The sequence below is a fragment of the Curcuma longa genome, chromosome 3, assembly GCF_044706935.1.
Source record: "Curcuma longa cultivar G26 ecotype Majalengka, Jawa Barat chromosome 3, ITB_CL_G26_1.1, whole genome shotgun sequence".
Lineage (NCBI taxonomy): Eukaryota > Viridiplantae > Streptophyta > Magnoliopsida > Zingiberales > Zingiberaceae > Curcuma > Curcuma longa.
The window spans coordinates 8,133,240-8,155,059 of record NC_133863.1 but is presented as its reverse complement, the minus strand read 5'-3'; the positions used below and the strand labels follow the sequence as shown (position 1 = coordinate 8,155,059).

General features: G+C 35.4%; 3 protein-coding genes across 4 annotated transcripts; 2 read left to right on the top strand and 1 right to left on the bottom strand.

Annotated features, from left to right (window-relative positions):
* Positions 1 to 1,100: 1,100 nt before the first annotated feature.
* Positions 1,101 to 5,676, top strand: LOC141823335 (uncharacterized; the record flags this gene model as incomplete). The annotated part of the gene is given in 9 exon segments (XM_074710608.1): positions 1,101 to 1,172; positions 2,354 to 2,467; positions 2,805 to 2,885; positions 2,887 to 2,970; positions 3,049 to 3,177; positions 4,199 to 4,300; positions 4,376 to 4,452; positions 4,552 to 4,695; positions 5,040 to 5,676. Coding segments are annotated over 9 exon segments (1,389 nt in total), but the record flags the coding sequence as incomplete, so codon positions are not given.
* A 10,559-nt stretch (positions 5,677 to 16,235) lies between these two features.
* On the top strand, positions 16,236 to 18,701 carry LOC141823603 (uncharacterized). Its single transcript, XM_074710891.1, has 8 exons — positions 16,236 to 16,787; positions 16,880 to 16,969; positions 17,061 to 17,136; positions 17,208 to 17,344; positions 17,453 to 17,518; positions 18,012 to 18,077; positions 18,152 to 18,211; positions 18,444 to 18,701. Exons 1-8 carry the CDS (start codon positions 16,236 to 16,238, stop codon positions 18,699 to 18,701), a joined length of 1,305 nt encoding a protein of 434 aa, XP_074566992.1.
* On the bottom strand, positions 18,599 to 21,712 carry LOC141824455 (transcription termination factor MTERF4, chloroplastic). 2 transcript variants are annotated; one of them, XR_012601436.1, is made up of 3 exons: positions 20,174 to 21,712; positions 19,074 to 19,217; positions 18,599 to 18,660 (listed from the first exon to the last, which is right to left on the bottom strand). XR_012601436.1 is itself a non-coding variant. In XM_074711751.1 (2 exons), the coding sequence occupies exon 1, from the start codon at positions 21,692 to 21,694 to the stop codon at positions 20,177 to 20,179; it is 1,518 nt and encodes a 505-aa protein (XP_074567852.1). In that variant the 5' UTR covers positions 21,695 to 21,712; the 3' UTR covers positions 19,343 to 19,687; positions 20,174 to 20,176. The 2 variants fall into 2 exon arrangements, 1 of the variants encoding a protein (XP_074567852.1); XM_074711751.1 differs by lacking the exons at positions 18,599 to 18,660; positions 19,074 to 19,217 and adding an exon at positions 19,343 to 19,687.
* Positions 21,713 to 21,820: the final 108 nt, after the last annotated feature.

The window sequence follows — 21,820 nt, the reverse complement described above, 5'->3', positions numbered from 1 at the left end:
AGGGGTGAGCAGTACCCGCCCGACCCGCTAAACCCGCCCGCCACCCGCATCCGGAACCCGCCAACCCGTAGGTTTAAAAAAAATTAAAAATAAAAATGGATAGAAAATTGACAAACCCGCTTGTACACGGGCGGGTTTCGGGTTTTAATTTTAAAATCCGACTAAACCCGACCCGCCCGCCTATTTATATACAAATAATAAAATATATGTATACATATATTAAAAATGATTTGTTTAATAATAGATAAGGACAAAAAGAGGGGTTTCCAGCAGCAAACCCATTCTCACACTTCGGCACTTTGCTCTCTCCCAACTTTCAAGCTTCAGGAGTCAAGAATCAAGGGTTTCAAGTATGTAATTTTCACTCTTTAGTTTCAAGTTTCAACTTTTCACTAGTTGTGTGGAATTTCGGGTATTTTCTCTAACTCTTCTCCTGGAACAAAACATTGATTCGATTCATCCAAGCTCTTCACTTCCAAATTCCGATTTTGTTAGATTTTTGCTTGGTTTGGTTAACAATAATTTTTATTTTACTGCTGTTTGTTTTGTATTAAATATCAATTATCATTATCATCACTTTTATTCTACTTCCAATGTCATTATCTGTGTTTTGCTTCTGCTGTTATGCAACTCGTTTGTTTTTTTTTTTTTTTGTTGAAGCTTACTTTCTTGTATATTCTATTATTCTTCATCTAGTGTTACAAAATATTGATTAGTTACATGCTCTTGTGTTGCTGTTTCTTAAACCCATGGTTTCCATGCTCATATATGTGATAACCCGCCGAATTTGATAACCCATGGTTTCCCGCGAGAATGCCCTTTTTACATTCGATAACCCGCCAATCCGCCCGCCAATCCGCCCGCCCGCCGGCACCCGCCACCCGCCGAATTTGATGCGAAAACAAATCGAGTTGGGTTTAAATTTTATTAACCCGCCAATGGTGGGTCGGGTGGGAAAATCGCACAAACCCGTCCGACCCGCCCGCTTGCTCAGCCCTAGATATAGTCAAATGAGACAGATCTCGTTTGTGCTGTTGTTAGTTTTATTTAGATTATTTGTTGAAAGATTCTTTTGATGATAAAATGTTATTTGTTTACAGGATTTATTTGATCATAAGAGGAGGGACCTAATTAGCTCTTTTCTCACTGAAATAATGCTTGCTCTGAAAGAGGTATGTTACTAGTTTTCCTGGTAATGGGTTACATGTGCAATGTAGATACTCTTTTACTGTGTATTCTAATTAAAGAAGCTCAGTAGACATGAAAGCTATAGTTTCCATGATCTTTTGAAATAAAGCAGAATCACTCTTGGTTGTTAAATATTCATTTGATTTCGAATTGGTTGTTAAATATTCATTTGTATTTAATATCATTTTGATAATTCTAACATACAATCTGTCATTATGAGATACATTAATTTTGCTGCATTTTGCAGCTCTACTATTTTTCTTCACTAATTAACTGTGGTTGATTGCTTTTGTCATTTGTTTTTCTCCATGAGGATCTTGTAATAGGGTTCAGAAATAATTAGCGATTCAATGCAGGTAAGATGATAACATTTAATGGTATGGTAACGTCATTGTAGTAATGTTGATAAGGATTCTGTATGCATGTAATATTTCTCTACTTGGATCATATTAAATTACATATTCTGATATGATCTTGTATTTCCTGATGCTGTTGCTTCATTATGTTTTCCTTGTTCTGTGATTAACTGTTGTCATCTCTTACTTGGCATACAACTTTTTTTTTTTATATTCTTACGTGAGTTTTTAACCTCGCTGTGATGCCCTTGTTTTTTAATCACTTATAATTCTCTAAATATAGCAGAACTTTAGCCTAGACTAATAGAATTATTGTGCACCATAATTGATTACATCCCTTTATTAGCTTAAATGAATACCAATTCAGTGGCCAATAGTCATGCACTCATACTACCTAATCCTTGTGACTCACCGGCGCATTGAGCATAAACTCATTATGATTGAGCAATATTTTGTGATTTCCTACATCTCATACTTTCAGGAATATGAATTTATGCCTGCTTGCTTTTTGGCTTTGAAGATGTAATCCAATAGTTTTGCTACTTTAGTGCTGTATCTTAAAATGATTTGTAATCAGTTAAATATTGTGCTTTCAAAAGCACAAATATTTTAAAAGATTTTTCTGTTTATTCTTTCTAATGTTTGAAAAGTTTAATCAGTTAAATAGCGTGCTTTCAGAAACACAATTTTTTTTTTGATGTTTTTATTTATCTTTTTTGATATTTTTCTGTTTATTCTTTCTAATATTTTAAGTGTTTGTTCGCACAACGGATAAACATATAGACATCTTATTTGTCTCCTTCCTGCAGCCAAATAAAAAGACAAGAAACAAGGCTTATGACTTGCTTGTTGAAATAGGCCATGCATGTGTAGATGAGGAAAAGGGGGGAAGACAAGAAAACCTCTTACAATTTTTTAACTTGGTAACTAAAATTCCTATTCTTGTCAACTGCATTCCTTATTTCATAGCTAGTGTTTAAAGTATCAGTGTCAGAAAACCTGTGCTCATGTCAACTTTAGTGAACACCTGGAACAGAATAGCTGGCTAAACCTCCTCCATACTAGCTAGCATAGCTGGCCTTGACACAATCACTCATGGTGCAAACTTTTGCTTCTGTGATGCGACAATGTTTAGACTGTCTTAATGTGAGCATGAGACAATAAGTCTCATCCAGTATGGGGGAGAGACAGCTCAAGATTTAAGATACTAAATTGTTTTCCAGCATTTATTTAATTCTGATATCCTTGTCTTGCATTCAGATTGCTGGTGGTCTTGCTGGTGAAACACCACAAATGATCAGTGCTGCAATAAAAGGGTTAGCTCGTTTGGCATATGATGATATTCCAAGACCTTGTTGTTGTAGCTTTCAACTTGCTGCCCTCCACATTTCTTCTCCTGCAAAGGAAGAACCGTGAGATTGTCAAAGTACCTTGACGTACCTCCCCTTCTCTTTATGATCATAACAAGGTTTTTTTTATTCAAGCCGAATATTACATGTGGCAGGCAAATTTAGGTTTTGTCAAGGTACTGGTGGCAAAATCTAAAGCTGATGGCTTGTATGCACACTTAAAGACAATGGTTGACGGGCTTCTGAAATGGCGCGATGACACCAAGAATCATTTCAAGGCTAAGGTATTATTCTTTGCTTTGTTTTGCTGGAATGCTCTCCAGGCAAATCATTTCATTTTTTGAATGCAAGAGCATTCCTTCTTGTTATTTCTCAATTTGTTAAATTAACAACAATGTGCTTACCGAAGCCAACATTATTGTTAAACCTTAATCAATATTGCAATGTGACTCCTCATTTTAGTCAGCATTTAGCGTTACATGGTGACTGGATGTGATAGAAAAGTTAATGAATTCAGTAGTTTGTTTCAAAGCCTGCATAGTTGAAAATTGCTCATTATCTTGTCAGACTCATCCATTAGACTAAAATAGTTGAGGACGAATCAATAGTACACTGATCTAAGGTTATAAAACTTCTTTATTAGCTCACAACTTACCATTGATGACTTTTATCAGCCCACAACTTAACATTTATGATGAAGTTGGGTTGTCTTCCCACCTAAATTTACACCATCATGCTTGTAGGCCTTTCAACACCTCACCATTCTTATGATGAAGTTCGATGCAAATTGTGATGATTCAGTAAGTTAGAGAACTAATATATTGATTTTTCAGGCACAACCACCTACCCAAAATCTGTAAAACTCCAACTGATATTTGCTCACCTACCTGAGCCTACAAAGGCTCTTTACTAGAGTCTCCAACTCACCATTTATGAAAGTTTGGCTTCCCCATTAAGATCCAAGTCCTAAAATCATCCCTAAATCGTCTGCATATGAGGTCCAATGGTGGGCTACACCATCACACATGTAGACCAATTAATAGGGTGTTGTTGGTTGATTTAAGTATAGCTTGAACAAGTACTTTAAGCGAAATGTCTTAAGGTCTGTCGCAGCAGAACTGATAGGTTATTTGGCTATATGGTTGGACTTCCAGAACTAAAGTGATTTACCTATTATCTTTTTTATTATTAACTTTTAAAAAAATTTGTTCAAAAATTATGTCAATGTGTCCCATTTGTATTACTCGCTTCTAGGTGTGGTATGCTAGTCAGACATAAATCAAAACTGTCCTCGTTTCTTACCAGGTTAAGTTACTGATTGAAATGCTTGTGAAAAAATGTGGCTTTGATGCCGTGAAAGCAGTTATGCCTGAAGAACACATGAAACTACTAACCAACATTCGGAAGGTAACTGGATATTTTCATTGAGTTGATTTTGAAAATTCAAACAGTTAATGTTCCTGGTCTTATTATTGCTCGTAGATTAAGGAGAGAAAGGAGCGGAAATCCAATTCTGAAGCTGATGAAGAATCTCTTGCATCCAGAACAACCATGTCCAGGTAACATTTTAGTACCTCCCAAAAGAGAAAATGATCTCTGTATCTTGATGGCTCTTCTCAATTTTTGTCACCTGTTTTATTTTTTTAAATACTTTTCAGACACAGTAAATGGAATCATACTCGCATCTTTTCTGATTTTGGAGATGAAGATTCGGATGACCATGATGGTGAACAAGCAATGACAAAAACAATTGGTCGGCAGACAAAAGCTTCTCGTCCTGGCACAGGCATTTCGTCTGTAAGGTATTGAGGCCCGTTCTGTTATTTTAATTGAACTCATTATTAGCAAAAAAATTTATATCATGGTTTTGTAAGTAATAAATATTTAAGATAACAGTACCAATATTTTAAAAATATTTTAATACTAACTCATGGGGCATTATATAGTGGGCCAATTGAATATTCCCAGTATGCTTTTTGAAACCTTATTTTATATTGATGTGTGGAAACTACAGTTTCTGATGGAATAACATGAGTATTCATATGAACGCTACAGTAAATTTCCATTTTTTTCAAAACTATTTTTTTTGTAAAAAAGTTCTTATTCTATAGAAATGTATTATGGTGATTTTTTTTTCTGTTTATAGGTCAAGCCGAAAACGCTTAACAGCTAAGAGCCTGCCAGAAGATTTGCTCGATCAGTTGGATGGTGATCCACTCGATCTTCTAGATTACAACAAGACAAGATCAGCACTACGATCCTCAAATCAACTCAAAAGAAAACAATCCTCCATCGAAATGCCAGAATTTGATGCAGATGGTCGCCTTATCATCCGTGAAGATGGTTACAAACCTAAAAAGGAGAGGGTTGTTTCAAATGATGAGGCAGCAACAAGAAGCCGCACAGATGCTCGCTCTTTGCCAACATCGTCATCAAAATCTCAGAAAAAGCGACAGAAGACTTCAGATTCTGGTTGGGCCTACACTGGCAATGAGTATACCAGCAAAAAGGCAGGTGGTGATTTCAAGAGGAAGGACAAGCTGGAACCCTATGCATATTGGCCGCTTGATAGAAATCTGCTAAATCGGAGGAAGGAGAGGAGGGCTATCGCCCGGAAGGGTATGATGGGGATAGTGAAAGTTACAAAGAAGCTTGAAGGGAAGAACGCGTCTGCTGCACTCTCTTTGAACAGAGCAGCGTCTTTCAAAACTAAACAAAAAGAAGGTTGGTAAGAGGTAATGCTGTTCTGATTACCTCGAGTGAGGTAATACTCGAAGCTTAATGTTCCAAATGCTATACATTTATGAATTGTGATTCTTTTGTATCGGGTTTGTGGTAATTTGTTCAAAATTCCATGTTCGGTTGTATAATTTATAGTTTTGGCAGTGCTAAATTATAAAATTTGATTATGTGGTTTCTTTTGGTTAATTACTAAATCAATCTTTTTATTGAGACTCAATTTTATTACGTATTATATATAAACGGAACAATTTATTATGTCGCAGGATTTTCAAAAGCAATTCATTATAGTGACAGTGACGTATCCATCCATTTTATATGGTTATTTTGCTGGACTGTTAAAATTCTAATTGAATTATTTTCGTGATAGTGACCATTAATTAGCATGTGTTTGTGGATCGATATTGTCAGGTCAATTTTGGCATGATCTTGATAGGACAGGTGTTATTGTACTTCCAGTATATACTTTTTCAAAATTATGTTTTTTTTTAAAAATTGAAGGCACTTATTCTATTTTATGAATTAAACTAAGAAATTTGTATTTAAATTTGGTTCCAACTTCCGTCATCGTCTATTGAGTAACAGAGTTCGCGTCATTTTTGAATTTCATTTAAATTGCCCATAATGGTACTTTTTATCCATCCATTTTGGTGTATTTAACGTGTTTAAGTAGCGGTTATGTAACGGTTTAGGTATTCTAGACGGGCCTATCCGTAATCCCCATTAGCCCAAAAAAAAAAGTTATCTAAATTAACAAACCGCCATGGCGCGTCACACGTGCCTGACCCGTGCTCGATAATCAAAATACAACGGCCTATGCTATTTATTTCGCTCGCGAGCTGCCCATTTCTATTATTTGCCATCGTCCTCTCTCTCTCTCTCTCTCTCTCTCTCTCCGAAGCGATTTTTGTTTTCGATTTCCAGATCCAGATCGAGTGAGCTTCATATGCCGATGAAGCAAGAATTTCTTACGGTTTCTTCTACAACTCCGATCGCCTCCTCGGAAGATGGGAAGGTATGGTTTCCAACTCTCTTCCTCCCCCATATATCCCTTTCGTGAATCTCTCCATCTTTGAACCCGATATATCATATATGTTTGGGGTTTATAGATCTAGATCGACATAGGTTCGATCTTCCGATGAAGCAGTGATTCCTTACGGCTTCTTCTTCTCTTTCTCGGATTACTGCCTCCCAAGGTGGTAGGTCTTCCCATCTCTTTCATGGAATTCCTTGATCTCTCGATCTCTTGGTATCAGCAAAATTGATCACGATGTAATTCCTAGGTTTGATCATTGATATTCATTGTTGCTGCGTTCTAATTCTACCTCTAATCTCATAATAAATTTTTTTTTTCTAAAGAGGTCACAACCCCGCTGTCTCGATTATTAGCGTTGGTTCTGGTTAAGAATCTAAAATTCAGGAAAATTTTAAGTTCCAGATCGAGTATGATATCGAGAACTCCTATAGCATATCGTTTATTTGCGGCGTTTGTCTGATGTTTTATCTTTCATAATATTACTTTCTTAATGTAGGAAGTAGAAACTTTGTAGGATTGACATTGTTTTTTCTCCATCTGCAATCCGATTGTGTTAGATAAATTGCAGTTCGATTCGTACTTCACTCTGAAGTGGACTTTAGGTGGTGGATGAGATGTTTAATCCGGCCAATCTACCTTCTCAATAGATAAATGAGATACAGAACTTCGGAGACTGACTTATTATAGCATGTCCTAAAATGAAATCCAATCAACTGAAATACTCTGTTCATTCTACTTGAATTTATGATAAAAAAATTAAGAGGATAGATATCGAAAGAAGAAGGTTGAGCAATTCCAGAGGAGACTGCTTACGAAGATTTGGCTATTCAAATGATTAAAGAGGTATGCTCTCGCTCAATTGCTGCTATCTTCATTGCATGCTATCAAATTATTTCCCTCGTATACTTCAATCATCTCATTTGTTAATCAATTGTGCCTGGGCTTTCTTAAGGTCTGCTAGCTTTAATGCTATTTATTTTGTAACATTCTAAGGTTACAAATTTTTGAGAAGCATACACAGATGGTGTGTGGTCAAGCCACTGCGTAATGCCTATGCGGTACACAAGCGCCTATGAAGTCTGTTCTAAACTAACTCTGATTATTTAGGTCGGGGTTTAAAATTTTATAACAGCACTGTTGAGAGCGGTTTAATTCTGTCGCTCCTATCATCCAAGGTGCTGTAGAGATATTTCGTAACTAAGACAAAAAAGGCTATGAATTTTGATAAACATACCCAAGCAACGAATATAAAGAAAATATACATCAATTACTATACTAGCCATAAGTAATGTTCATTTCCATATTTCTATATAGAATAATAGTGAAACATATAAATATTCATGTTATCCAACTACTAACATAAAACCCAAATAACACACAGGATTTGCTTCATGTTTATGTAACTAGATCAAGATCTGAATGTAGAAGTATCAGCTGAACTAAACCTCGAACTTCGGGTCGGGCCAACCCAGCATGAGTGAGCTCATGCTCGGCCCTGCAGAATGTTTAAATTATTTACCCATTAACCTCTCTATATGTGGGCCAGGCTGAGCACTGCCCGAGCCAACCAAGACCATGCATGTGCTGGGCTGACGCTGTTGTATTTGACATGGCCCGGTTCAATTTGTCTTTATGCACTCATACCTCTCCTAGCCCAGTCAAATCGGACAGTGCGAATATGACTCTGAACAAAACTGGAAATTATGCATTATTTTTCTATGTATGCGTTCAATTTGTGTAGGGCTTTTAAAACAATTTTGTTGTTGATCTATAATCCATGTTAGCACACTCCGTGTTAACTTACCCTAGATTTTAAATGATAACCAAGGCGATCTAGACAACATTCTAAACTGAAAATTTGTTTTTATGAGATTGCAATGCTTTTTATAGAAGTTTGTTATGGTTTTGCACGTGCATGCTTATCTTTAGGACATATCATGTTCGAGAATAACAAATGAATTTTCTTTATTTTGTCTATTTAAAAAGAAATGAAAATGTAGTATATGACAGGGCCAGACCTTGATTTTTTTTATATTTCCTTATCAAGTTAAATATTTTTTTCCAATACCTTTTTTCCTCACGATATTTAAATAGAAAGGAAAGTATAGTAAATGACAGGACTAGACCTTGATTTTGTTGTTTCCATATTCCATTGCAGTTTTTCTCCCTTTTTTTGTCTCTAAATTGATTTTCCGTCGGGTAGATACAGGGTTACCAGAAATTTGTTAGAATATCTTTAATTGATAGGTTAGCATTAATGAGTGAAGAGGGTAGAATTAATGGGTGGATCCCTCTACTCTTTGCCAATTAGAAATATTCATCACGCGATGGTGTTCGCATAAAGGGCCAAGAAATTGATTAGGTAAACATTTTACTGTAATGTTTTATTACGAAAGTCAGCAACTGATAACTCATATTTCCGTACATATAGGAGATGTTTGAGCATTTTTTGTGATTTTAGAATATATAATGCCATTTTGATTATCATCCAGGTTTAGTCTCACTGTCGGTGGCCATGTGCTACGGAAAATATATTCGCTTGAAGTTAGCATAGTGTTTGGCCCGTATAATTAGTGGGCCGAACCTACTGGGCCACAATAACATACACAGGACTAAATCTATTTCTCCGAATAAATGGGATGACATAAAGGCAGCGGGCTACACTTTATGGGCCGTTAGCCACTTTCGACCCAATAAGAGCCCTGACTAACAGCAAGTGGCACTTTCGAGGGCCGATAGGAGCCCATTAGATCCTGTTGGGCAGCTGGCCGAACAGGCTTCCAATGGGTAGCTATGGGCAAATAGGTTATTTAAGTGGACCGCAGCTGACCAGATAAGTTTTCTAATGGGGCCGCCTATGGCCTCATTAGTAAACTAAATGGTCCGTGTTTGGCCCAATAGGCCCTTAATGGACCATCGGCAGCCCAATAGATGAACGGTTAAAGGCCGATAAATCTCCTAGTGGGCTGCTTCGACCCAGTATGTTCGCTTATGTGCTAGGAGGCCGAACTAGCTGGTTAACGGGCAGTCATCAGTTTTTCTAATGGGCCGTCAACGATACATGGGGATGTATGGGCTGTTAATGCAACCTGAGCATGCCCGATTACCCTTATGACTTGTTCAAATGGGCTGTTAGCACGGCGTGGCCTATAAAGTTTACTTTGTTATGGGTCGTCAATGGCTCCATGAGGGAGCATTAATGGGTGCCGTGGGCCCACTGAAGCTTAATTTATGGGTAGAAAGTAATTCAATGCACTCTTTTAAGGGCCAATTTAGCTAAAATCCATGTTCTGCCTGAGTTATTGTTGGTGGCTCCGATGAATAAATAATTTATTAAATAAATAAATTATATTTATTAATTTTATTTTTTAAAATTTAAAATAAAATTTTATATATTTAAAAAATAATTTATTTTAATAAAATTTAAATTAATAAATATAATTTATTTATTTTATTTTATTAAAATAATTATTTTATAAATTAATTTATTAAATTAATAAATATAATTTATTAATTTTATTTTATAAAATTTAACATAAATTTATATATATTTTTAATAAAATAATTTATTAAAATAATTATTTTAATAAAATAATTTATTAAATTAATAAATATGATTGGATAATTTTATTTTTAAAAATTTAAAATAAGTTTATATAAAAATTATTTTAATAAATATAATTTATTAATTTTATTTTAATTATTTTAATAAAATAATTTATTAAATTAATAAATATGATTGGATAATTTTATTTTTAAAAATTTAATATAAATTTATATAAAAATTATTTATTAAAAATTATTTTAATAAAATAATTTATTAAATTAATTATTTTAATAAGATAATTAATTAAAATAATTATTTTAATAAAATAATTTATTAAATTAATAAATATTATTTATTATTATTTTTTAAAATTTAACATAAATTTATATATTTCATTCAATTAATAAATATAATTCTTAAATATTATTTTTTTAAATTTAAAATAAATAAATAAATATATTAAAAATAATTTAATAAAATAATTATTTTATTAAAATAATTTATTAAATTAATAAACATCATTTATTATTATTTTTTAAAAGTTAACATAAATTTATATATTTTTTATATTTTAATAAAATAATTTATTAAATTAATAATTATAATTCGTTAGTTTTATTTTTTTAAATTTTAAAAGTAATTTATATTTATTTTAATAAAATAATTTATTAAATTAATAAACATCATTTATTATTATTTTTTAAAAGTTAACATAAATTTATGTATTTTTTATATTTTAATAAAATAATTTATTAAATTAATAATTATAATTCGTTAGTTTTATTTTTTAAAATTTTAAAAGTAATTTATATTTATTTTAATAAAATAATTTATTAAATTAATAAATATAATTTATTTTTAATTTTAATAAAATAATTTATTAAATAATAAATTTATTAATTTTATTTTTTAAAATTTTAAATTAAAATTTATTTAATTTTAATTAGATTTCATAATATATTTTAATTTCAATTAATTAAATTTTAAAATCAAAAAATAATCATAGAAAAAAATTAACCTTTGAAATTGAAAAAAATTTGAAACTACTAAGATAATCATATTTTTAAATTATAATTTATTTATTAATGTGACGAAGATGTTGTATTAATTGAGAATAGATGAATAAAAAAAGTTATGATTGATAATTTTAAACAGATAATTAAGATTATAATGATAATGCCCAATCAAATGCACGCTTCCTTAAGATTGTGTAGATAGTACGCCCAATGTGACTAATTAGGAATCGAAAAAATGCGTTGCAAAATGGCATAGTTACAGCTATGCTTGATAAACTGACGTTTGAAGCTAGACAAAAAGGGTAAAGAGCACAAAGGAAAAAAACGAATCGTGGTGTTCCAACAACTAAAACAATTTTACCAACAAGAAAACTGTAAACGAGTTTTTTCAACAAGAAAACTGTAAAAAAAAAAAATCAGACTCCGCCTGCGAATAAATCTAGGCTAGAATCCTGGGAAGATATATCAGTTAACAAGTTCTACAAAAAAAAACAAAAAAAAAAAAAAAACTCGCCAACATCTGCAAATTTCTTCTATAATGCTTTAATATCACATCATAAATCATACAACTCGGGTAGTAATCATGGGATGGCAGCTAATCGAATACAAAGATTCTTCCTATTAATTGAACCGGAATAAATATGCCATTATTTTAAAATATAAAACTTTGATATAATTAAATAAAATAAAAGAAATATTTCGCCTTTACGTGGATTCGAAATATAGACCTGCAACACTACCACCAGGTCATTGACCCAGCTATAAAAAGTTGTATCAACTACCAATTTTGTACCGGCTTTTGCAGTTCATTTTGATAAAATAGAATTTTTGTATAAAGTTAAAATAGATTAGCTACCTATCTCCAGTTGGACTGCCGCTTCGGTCCGGTTTTAAAAACATTGCCGATTGAAGCGAACGTTGCTGACTTATCTCAAGTCTCATATAAAAAAGACAAACTGTAGAAATTTAAATTCGAGAAAAGTAAGCCTATAACTCAATACATGAAATACAATTGTAATACATAAGAAAAACAAACGAGAGAATCATTGAGATGGATAACTGTAAAATTTCAATTTTAAATATCATATATTTATTATTCAGCAACTAGCAATAAAGAAACAAAGGTCTGTATTATGTTTGTGATATGCATGTGCCCGTTAATCTAACATAATTATATGTTGAACGGAATAGAGCAAAGATACTGTGTAAATAACATATAAAAAAAATCAATGCAGCAAATATAAAAAATAATACTAAAATTAGTGTGTAAATTAAGCACGGTTTAGAAAATAGAAACTTTGAATGCGGCTTTTAGAAGCAATCTAATCTTAATGGCATTCTAAAGAGTTAGAACTCAGACAACTTTTTAAATAGGGATGAAAAAATATACCTATTTAATTGAATATTTGTGGGCGTATAACTTAAATAGGTTTAGATAAGCATTCTGGATCCTTATGTTGAATATTTAAGGCTATATGTGAATATTTAATAAGTATTCAAACAAGGTGCTCACAAATAAAATATATAATAGATATTAAAATGATCAAAATAGGTCAATAGTAGTACTCATCAATTTTTCTATAACATTAATATTTTAGAAACTAATAATTCACCCACATAAATATTAATAAATTAGTTAATGAACAGGTTGTCTTATTTAGCTATCATTAATTATCCATTTATTGAGATGTCAATAATCATCCATTCATTGTGAGGCAAGTATGTATAGCCTTTAGATTTAATACGAATATTTAACAGATTAAGTATTCGATTAATCATATGGATATGGATATAAATACTAAGAAAATTCCCAAATACCTGACCTATAAATTTGACTTGTACAAGTCTTCGATTAATCATATATGGATATGGATATAAATTCATCATATGGATATGGATATAAATACAAAGAAAATTCCCAAATACCTGACCTATAAATTTGACTTGTACGAAGTTCTGAAGTTTAAAAATGTTAAATTATCCACTAAAATTTTCAAATTCTTGTATCATTTCATATTTACACAACATCACCGTTAATTCCTTTAACATAATATGACATGGGCATCTCTACTTGTAACCGCGTTTAATTCCTTTAAGATAAGAATAACATGGCAGTATAGTAGGTCATGTATCATGTAATTTTCTCGTGTAACACGATGTCACGTAAGTTATCAAATACTATTTACACCTTTTCTGTTTGTGCTCATTGGATTACAGAAAAATTAGATATCGATTATAAGAGATGTAAACGCTGAGAGAAATGTTATAAAGCAACGAAAATTAACAAGGAAAATGAACAGCGTAATCAATATTAACAAAGCTCCATGATGAATCATTAGCAAACAGCAGCTAACAGAACTTGAACCCTAATCTGAGAAGGTTTTGCAACAATTCGAAGGTGGAAAAGAGAAATTCGACTGATCAGTGCATTTACAAACCGGTTCGAGAAATGATGACAACAAAGGAAAAAAGAAAAGAGAGATTGATCAACTTGAAGAACCTTAATCTGAGAATGTTTTGTGAGGGAAGTGGAGAAGAAGAGATTATTCAATTGATCGGTGCATTTAAAAATCGTACCAAAGAATGATACCATCAACGATAAGATACCATATCGATCAACTTGAAGAACTAGCCCTTTGAAGGTTTGGTGACAATTCGGAAGTGGGGAAGAAGAGATCATTCAACTGATTAGTGCATTTGCAAACCAGGTAAAAGAATGCTACCATCCAAGGTATGATCACAGATCGATCAACTTGAAGATCCCTAATCTTACAAGGTTTTGTGACAATTCGGAAGTGGAGAAAAAGAGATTATTCAACTGATCCGTGCATCTACAAATCTGCCAGGCAATTAGCTCATGTTGTTGCGGATCAAGCAACCGAGACATAAAACCAAACGATTCATCTACAAACTATAGAGATTCAAACAACTGAGTGATTGAGAAACTAAACTAATAGGTTGATATCGACACAGAAAATTTCATCGAGTCGGAAAGCAAATTTGAAACACTCTTTAAGTAATTGGAACGGGATTTCGTTACCTCAACGAAGTCGATTAGCGAACGTTCGAGATCCAGAGGCATGGAGGACAAGGTGAAGCAATAGCCAAGGAGGAGTGGATCGGGAGAGAGAGTAATTGATAAACCGGATCGGCGAATGATGGCGGCGCAGATAAGTGAACAGATCAACCATCGGAGGAACCCAAATCTAGGGGCGATTATGCAACAACAAAAATCAAATGAAGAAGCAGATAACGCAAGATTGTCCAACAAATCAATGCATTCATAAGCCAGATCGACGAATTTTTCACTGAGAAATCGAAGATCCATCTCAATACCAAAAAAAATTGCAGGTAGAGGATCGTAAAGCAAAGCAGACCTGCAACGATCGTAGCAATCGAAAACGGGATTGCGTTACCTCAACAGAGTCGAGTCGTTGACGAGCCATATTTCGAGATCACGGCGATGGAGAGGACAAGGAGAAGAAATCGCCGAGGAGGAACGGATTTGGAGAGGGAGGAGTTCATTTCTCGATCCGGTGAAGAGAAGAAAGGGAGTAGGAATTTGAGGCGAGCTAGAAAAGTTTAGTCTGGGGTATTTATAGCTGAAGGTGAATTTTAGTTCCGCAGCTTTACCAAAATGTGTTCTCCATTGATTTTAGTGGTTCAAATGCCCATGTAAATGATCGTAGAAACTTCTAGAAGTGATTGATCGTTCTCATTTCGTAGAAGCGGTCACACCGTTGCAAGGTAACTTTTATAGGAAATAAACCAAGCACATCAACGATAGGATGATTAAGATACATAAAAATAAGAGAACTAGAAATTGCTACAGCTTGAGTTTTCTAAGTTGAAAAAAAAACAAACAAACTAAAACTAAAACAAAATGAAGAGTTCTTTCACTCACAAATCGCATGAAGACCGTATACAATCGCACAATGTAGAGTGACTGATAAAAGTTCAAAGCCATTGTTGAATTACTTTTTACTTGAGCCCTAAATTTCCGCATAATTTGCCAAGCTTATCACAATTCCCTTCCAATTCGCTGCCACTAATTAACTATTAACAACCCATAACTTTTTGCACGAGTTAGAAACGAGAGACGTGGTCAAGCTGGATTAGCCTAATAATTACTAATTATCCTCATAATTACTAATTAGTTTAACTCAAATTATTAAAACTTAAAACTCAGTCAACTGCCTAATCTCCATTGAACCACTCTTGTGATTACAATTAATTAGTTTTAAAAATAAAGATTATACGCAGGAAATTGTCTCTTCACCCCATTGTTTATCTAATTTCTTAGAATGCCCCTTGAGTTAAGGGATCGCAGTTAATCCATGAGACCAAGCTACATGTCACTAATAGAAAGCACACCTCAAAAGATTTGACTGATTAAGTTATTAATTTTTTGGTGTCTTTTTACTTCATGGAAAACATTTTATTAGATCACTTAATAATAATAATCGCTATATTTATTGATAATTGTTACTCTATTAGATTTACATTAGCTAAATTTTAGCACCTATTTATTGACTTCTATGTAGAATTATGACATTTGTGATTGCTTAATGAATCTGGTGATATGCTTTCAAAAATTCCTATCATTTTCCTCTCTCTTTACTTTTAAAAAATGCTACGGCCTTTTTTGAAACAAATACAAACATGAGGGTCCTTAATAAAAGTATTCATCCTTTTTAATCAGCAAGCTGCCGTTTAGTTTTCTCCCGTCTCTCGCACTCGCAATCGCCTCCTTTGTTGTTTCCCTTTTCCTCCTCTTCCACAGCCATCGCCGTTCAATGCCATCGCCGGAGAATATCCGACGCCACTAGGTAAGTTTTCTCCCACCCCTGAACTATTCTTTTTCCATAAAGTTTTGATCTTGTTCGATTGTTTTCTTCCCTTCCCTGGTGCTCGATTCCATGGCCTAGGTTGTGATTACCTAAGTTTTTTTCTATGTTTCCTGTGATTACCTAGGTCGTGAAGGTCTGGCATTAAAAGGTTGTAATGGACGACTTCATCAGCTCCTTCCTATCACAACCATCATGGCCAGATACTTCATTGCTTCCTTGGGATGGTGGGATACTTGTATCCCAAATTAATAGTTTGCTGGGCGATTCAGTTGATGCAGACCAAGAAGACAGAAAGAATCCTCCATCTCATGTTAATGAAATTGCAGCCGCTGAAGATTTTTTTGATATGCATGGGTATGATGGGACTTGCATTAGAAGTTCTCATGTAAATGAGGTTGTTGTTTGTGACTGTAACACAGCATTCAAATCTGCAATGCCTCCTGAGTCACTTACCATTTCTAGTGCCATCGAGAGAGACTTCAAGGATTTGCCCTCTTTTCCCCCACCTCTTTCAGACGCCCAATCCGTCGTATCGGTTTCTGATACATGGTACTCCAATGTTTCTTCTTGTATGAAACAAGAGAATTTACATGGCATTGGATTTCAAGGTGCAGAATGTGATGGCGATATTTTGAACGGAACATGTTTGGAGAATGGGAATTTTACACATCTGGATAGTGCAGCCACTGTACTTCTAGATCCAACAGTACGTGTGAATATCATGGTTGGAATTTGGAACTTGTGGAGTATTTGATATTACCTAACGTCGATTTTGATAATATCTAACTGATGCTGCAGGATAATGTAGATTTTCAGGGTACAGTTTTCCCTTATTTTTCTTCCGGGGAAGAGATAAGTTTGCCTGCTGAAACTTTGCAACCTCCAAAGGTAAACTAACATATATATATATATATATAAAAAGAGTCTCTATTAGGTTTGTTAGCTTAAGTTGTTTAATTGTAAATTAAAAAACCCGCAGGATGAAAGTAAGATGAATAATATGTATCCATCACCTTTTCCTAGTGGAGAAACACCATCAAGTAGGACGACTGGAATGGTATTGTTGCGCCCTTTGTTCTATTTCTTAATGTTTTCCCTGTTTGCTTTTTCATTACTAATCTTCCTGTTGTCACGCTATATCAGATTTCTGGTTCTCAATCTCAACAAATCAATACTACTACCAATGGTTGCAGTGTAGCGATGAAGCCACGCGCGAGAGCAAGGCGCGGTCAGGCAACTGATCCTCATAGCATTGCGGAACGAGTATGTGATCTTCTTCCTGTTGTGATATAAATTACATCTAGATTTTTCACTGGAATTATATCGTTATATGACACTGAAAACCATCAATTTATAAACAACTAAATACAGCTTCGAAGAGAAAGAATTACAGATAGGATGAAGAACTTGCAGGAGCTCATCCCAAACTCTAAGAAGGTATTTCTTTTGTATATATATATATATATATATATATATATATATATATTTCCTCAGTTATTAAATCTTGGTTTAGCATCCATGTAGACCTCAATCAGAGAATCTGTACCGTATTCTTGGTCTAGATATACTATATGAAGAGAATATTATGTGTCACGTATCTACTGAATATTCCCTTTTCTCTTTCGGCATCATTTTCTTCAAACTACAAACTTAGCGCGAGCATTTTCTGTTTTTTTTTTGGGTTCGATATAAGAGGTAAAAGTTTTCCCTGCTGCATGCTGTTGTTTTGCATTAGCGTCTCTATTGCTAAACTGGTTAGAAATACTTGTCCAATAGCTTCTCTGTGTGAGTTATTGTCACTCAAGACAATGGTATATGTTTTCATTCTGCAACTATACGCTGGACTAATTCTTCATCTCCTTTTAGCATCATTAGTTCTGAAACTACCAACTTGGTTTGCTAAAACTGAATCTTCCATAATTTCATACAGACCGATAAAGCCTCAATGCTTGATGAAATCATCGACTACGTCAAGTTCTTACAACTGCAAGTCAAGGTACCTTAGCTTTTCTGCAAACAATTGATAATGATTCTTGATTGTATTTGACTATATCTTTGATACTTTTGAAGGTTCTAAGCATGAGCAGGCTAGAAGCAGTCGTTCCTCTACTGACAGATGCCCAAGATGAGGTATTTTTTAAACTCCTAACCTTGTATTTCTTATAATACTTTTGTTTACATTATATTCGTATGAATCATTATTTATGAATTACTATATGGCAAAGAGCAAGCCACATGCTACTGAAAAGTCACATTGAGCAAGACGCATGAATTAGTAATATCATAGCAGCCTTCCCTTGTTGCTTTGACACTGTTTCGTGCTTTAGAAATTTACCTATAAATCTTTCTCCTCTTCTTTCAGGGCTCTGGTACCCTAATCTTACCATCCTCAGCGGAAGCACTCAATCTATTTGACTCAGACGACAATTTAGCCTTTGAGCAAGAAGTAGTGAAGCTCATGGAAACAAATGTTACTGCTGCCATGCAGTACCTTCAAGATAAAGGCCTCTGCCTCATGCCGATTTCTCTGGCTGCTGCAATCTCAAACCAGAAAGGCTCCTCCTCAGCAGCCATACCACCTGAGCGGATGAAAGCCAGTGTGACCTATGGAGCAATCTGACCTGTTCATTTTTTGTTGTTGTTGTTTTGGTTCAGTTAGCATGACCAGTTGACTAAGAGTAGGTTTTTAGGGTTGACTTTTACCATAGTGGTTTAGTAGGATGTATAGGTGTGCAAGATCTTCTTACTTGGTACTATGTACAGGTATATTAACATTCTAATTTATGTTGTTTGTTATATAGAGGAGGTTTGTCCAGGTGAAGTTATAACCAGCATGAAGAAATGGGATCCAAGTTTCCTTTGAGGCATATAGAAAAAGAAAAACCCTTATTATTATTTCTTGCACAGGAAAAAGTATGACTGGACCCTCTACATATATTAGAAATAATTCTAGCTGAAAACTCGTGCAACTCAGCTAAGGAATAGTCAATACCTGTGCCACCATATAAGCTGATGGGTCTGATGATACCTTGTGGGAATGATGTCTTCTTCCCTGCTGTGACATGTTCTCGACCATGTATAAATATATGTTTTGCAGCGAATTGGTAATATTAATTTCAACTTTCCAGTGATTGCCCTGTCAATTCACAAAATTGATACACAAGGGGGTAGATTACTGGAACTGATATGCCCAAACATGAATCCCATCTAGCACCTCTAAAGATATGTTAATAGTTGCCGGTTTGGCATCATGAAACTAAGTTAACTATAACACAATCAAATTTTGAATACGAGATTACATGACAATAACAGATTGAGCATTTTCATATAGACGCCAGAATTATAGGAATTAGAAGCACAACTCCTCAGAGGGGCATTTTCTGATTACTAAGTAGGTGCAATGTGGATATGCAATTAGTTTACTGAATCTAAAGCTCACAAAATTCACCACCTAGCCACTTCTTCCACGTATAGATCTCAACGCTGTCTCATCTCAGTACTACCCAACAACGCTCGCATCGTTATTCCTCATCCATCTTGTAAGTGTGTTGGCATTGATCCCCGATGCCCTTGCGTCAAGTCAACACTGAGCCACAACTTCTCTCTCTAACCAGATCCCAACCCGGGATTCAATCAGTTAGATCCAAAACAGAGTTATTGTAGCAAACATAAAACAAAAGGGAAAAAAAAAGTAAGAAAATCCTTTTCCTCTTAGATTTTATCCAAGGGCCTTTGTTTTGACTCATGAAGGAGATTCAATCAAATAAGATTGCATAGTGAACTTTACTTGTGGAAGATCAGCCACAATGAGTTACGAATCAATCGGGAAATATAGAAATAAAATGATATGAACATGAATCCAAATGTATAAAAGGCAAAGAAAGTCTTTTTTTTTTTAAAAAAAAAAAGCAACAAAAGCAGTAAGATATATTGGTGGAAAACATAATGAATCCATGAATGGGTTAATTAAATTTAATATTGATTCAATGGGAGGTTCATCGGATAGTTTTGATATATATTAGAAAATGAAGCTCAAATATATTTATCCACTATAACATAAACGCCAATTGCAGTTCAAAATTGAAAGCTGACCTGCTAAAGTGAAATGGTACGCCGGTAAAGCACTTCGACATCACTGTCATCCTCTTCCTCTGAAACCAATTGGCTTCCTGGCATCTCTAATTTTCCACCCATAATAAAAGAAGGCCCTGGTACATCTGCTTCGATATAATCCCCTTGCAACCTCTCCTCGAACTTCTTATCACTACAATTCAGTAACCAATCTAGACTACACCTGATTCCCTTATTTGCAATCTTCTGGTATCTAGGCTTAATTCGCGATTCTAGGCTGTAGGTGAAATATTCTGGGAAATCAAACAGCTCCTCGATAGGCCGCTTCATCTCGCTCTTGAAGTAATAGAAACTGTTCTTCATAAGCCCGATCTGACAAGCGAGCAACTGAGGGCACTTGATGATCAGTTTGGCGATAGCTTCATCAGGGAAGGCACGGCCTCGTAAGAACTCCACAGGTTTCAAGATCACATTTTGCTGGAGGCTAACAATTTGAGGCATCTTCTCAACCACTCGAGCAAACCCATCAGGATCAATTCTCAGCTTCAAGTTGAAGAAGTACTGCTGCTTCGAGAGCTTGGCTTTGAGGGGCAGTCCGATAATCTGAGGGAATTGAGCAATGACTGATGGAAGGAGTTCCCTGTGCACACCGAAGCTCAAAAGAGTGTCCACATTGGGTTTGATCGTCTCCTCCAGATCGTATCCGAGGATGTAGGGTCGTTTCTCAAGCATTCGAGCGAGGATCTGCTTGTTGATACCGAGCGAGATCAAGTACTCGACGAGGGGCTTGATGGTAGTGCCAACGCGCATGCCAAGGAGGAAAGGGAATTGGGTGACCATGGGACCGATGTCCCTGGGGCAGACGCCAATGCTCACGAGGTATGCAACGGAGGTGCTCATGGTTCCCTCAGGCTTGAATCCTAGTAGCTCCGGGTATTTCTGAAGGACATAGGGGATGTCGTAGCGCTCGACGTCGAGGCCTCGTAGGCACTTGACGACAGGGACGAGCTCGACGACAACGCTGGCATGGAGGGCCTGAGGGTAAGCGCGGACGAAGTCACCGAGGCGAGCGCGGGGGATACCGAGCTTCTCAAGGTAGCCGAGCACGGGGATAATGTTCTTGCGGACGCTGCAGGCGAGGACGAGTGGGTAGGCGTTGAGGTCATCGATGGATAAGCCGAGGCGAGTAAGGAACTCGACGCGCTCGCGCATGACCTCGACGGTGGAAGGGAGCTCGAGGTCAGCCAGTTCGTCGGGGACGATGCCGAGGGACTTGAGGTAGTCGGAGATGATGACGCGGGAAACGAGGCGCTCCTTGCGGCCTTGGACGACGCCCCAGGTTACCGACGGAAGCTGGTACTCGGGGAACTTGGAGGCGTCGGAGGAGGAAGGGGAGCTCTTCTTCTCCAGCACCGTGGAGTAGAAGCGACGTTCGTCGGCGAAGGAGTCTCCGATCGCGGAATCGGCATGATGGATTGGGGCCGGAATAAGGAAGAGAAAGGCGGAGAAAGACGGCAGCTTTCGCTGGAGCACAAGATTCATGGAGGAGGAGGCGATAGGGATGGGGATGTAGGGTTTTGCGCAATGGAAGAGTTTAACAGTGGGCCACTTAAAAGGGCTATAAATGGGCCTAATGTATGTTTTTGGGTTGTTACTTTATACAATTAG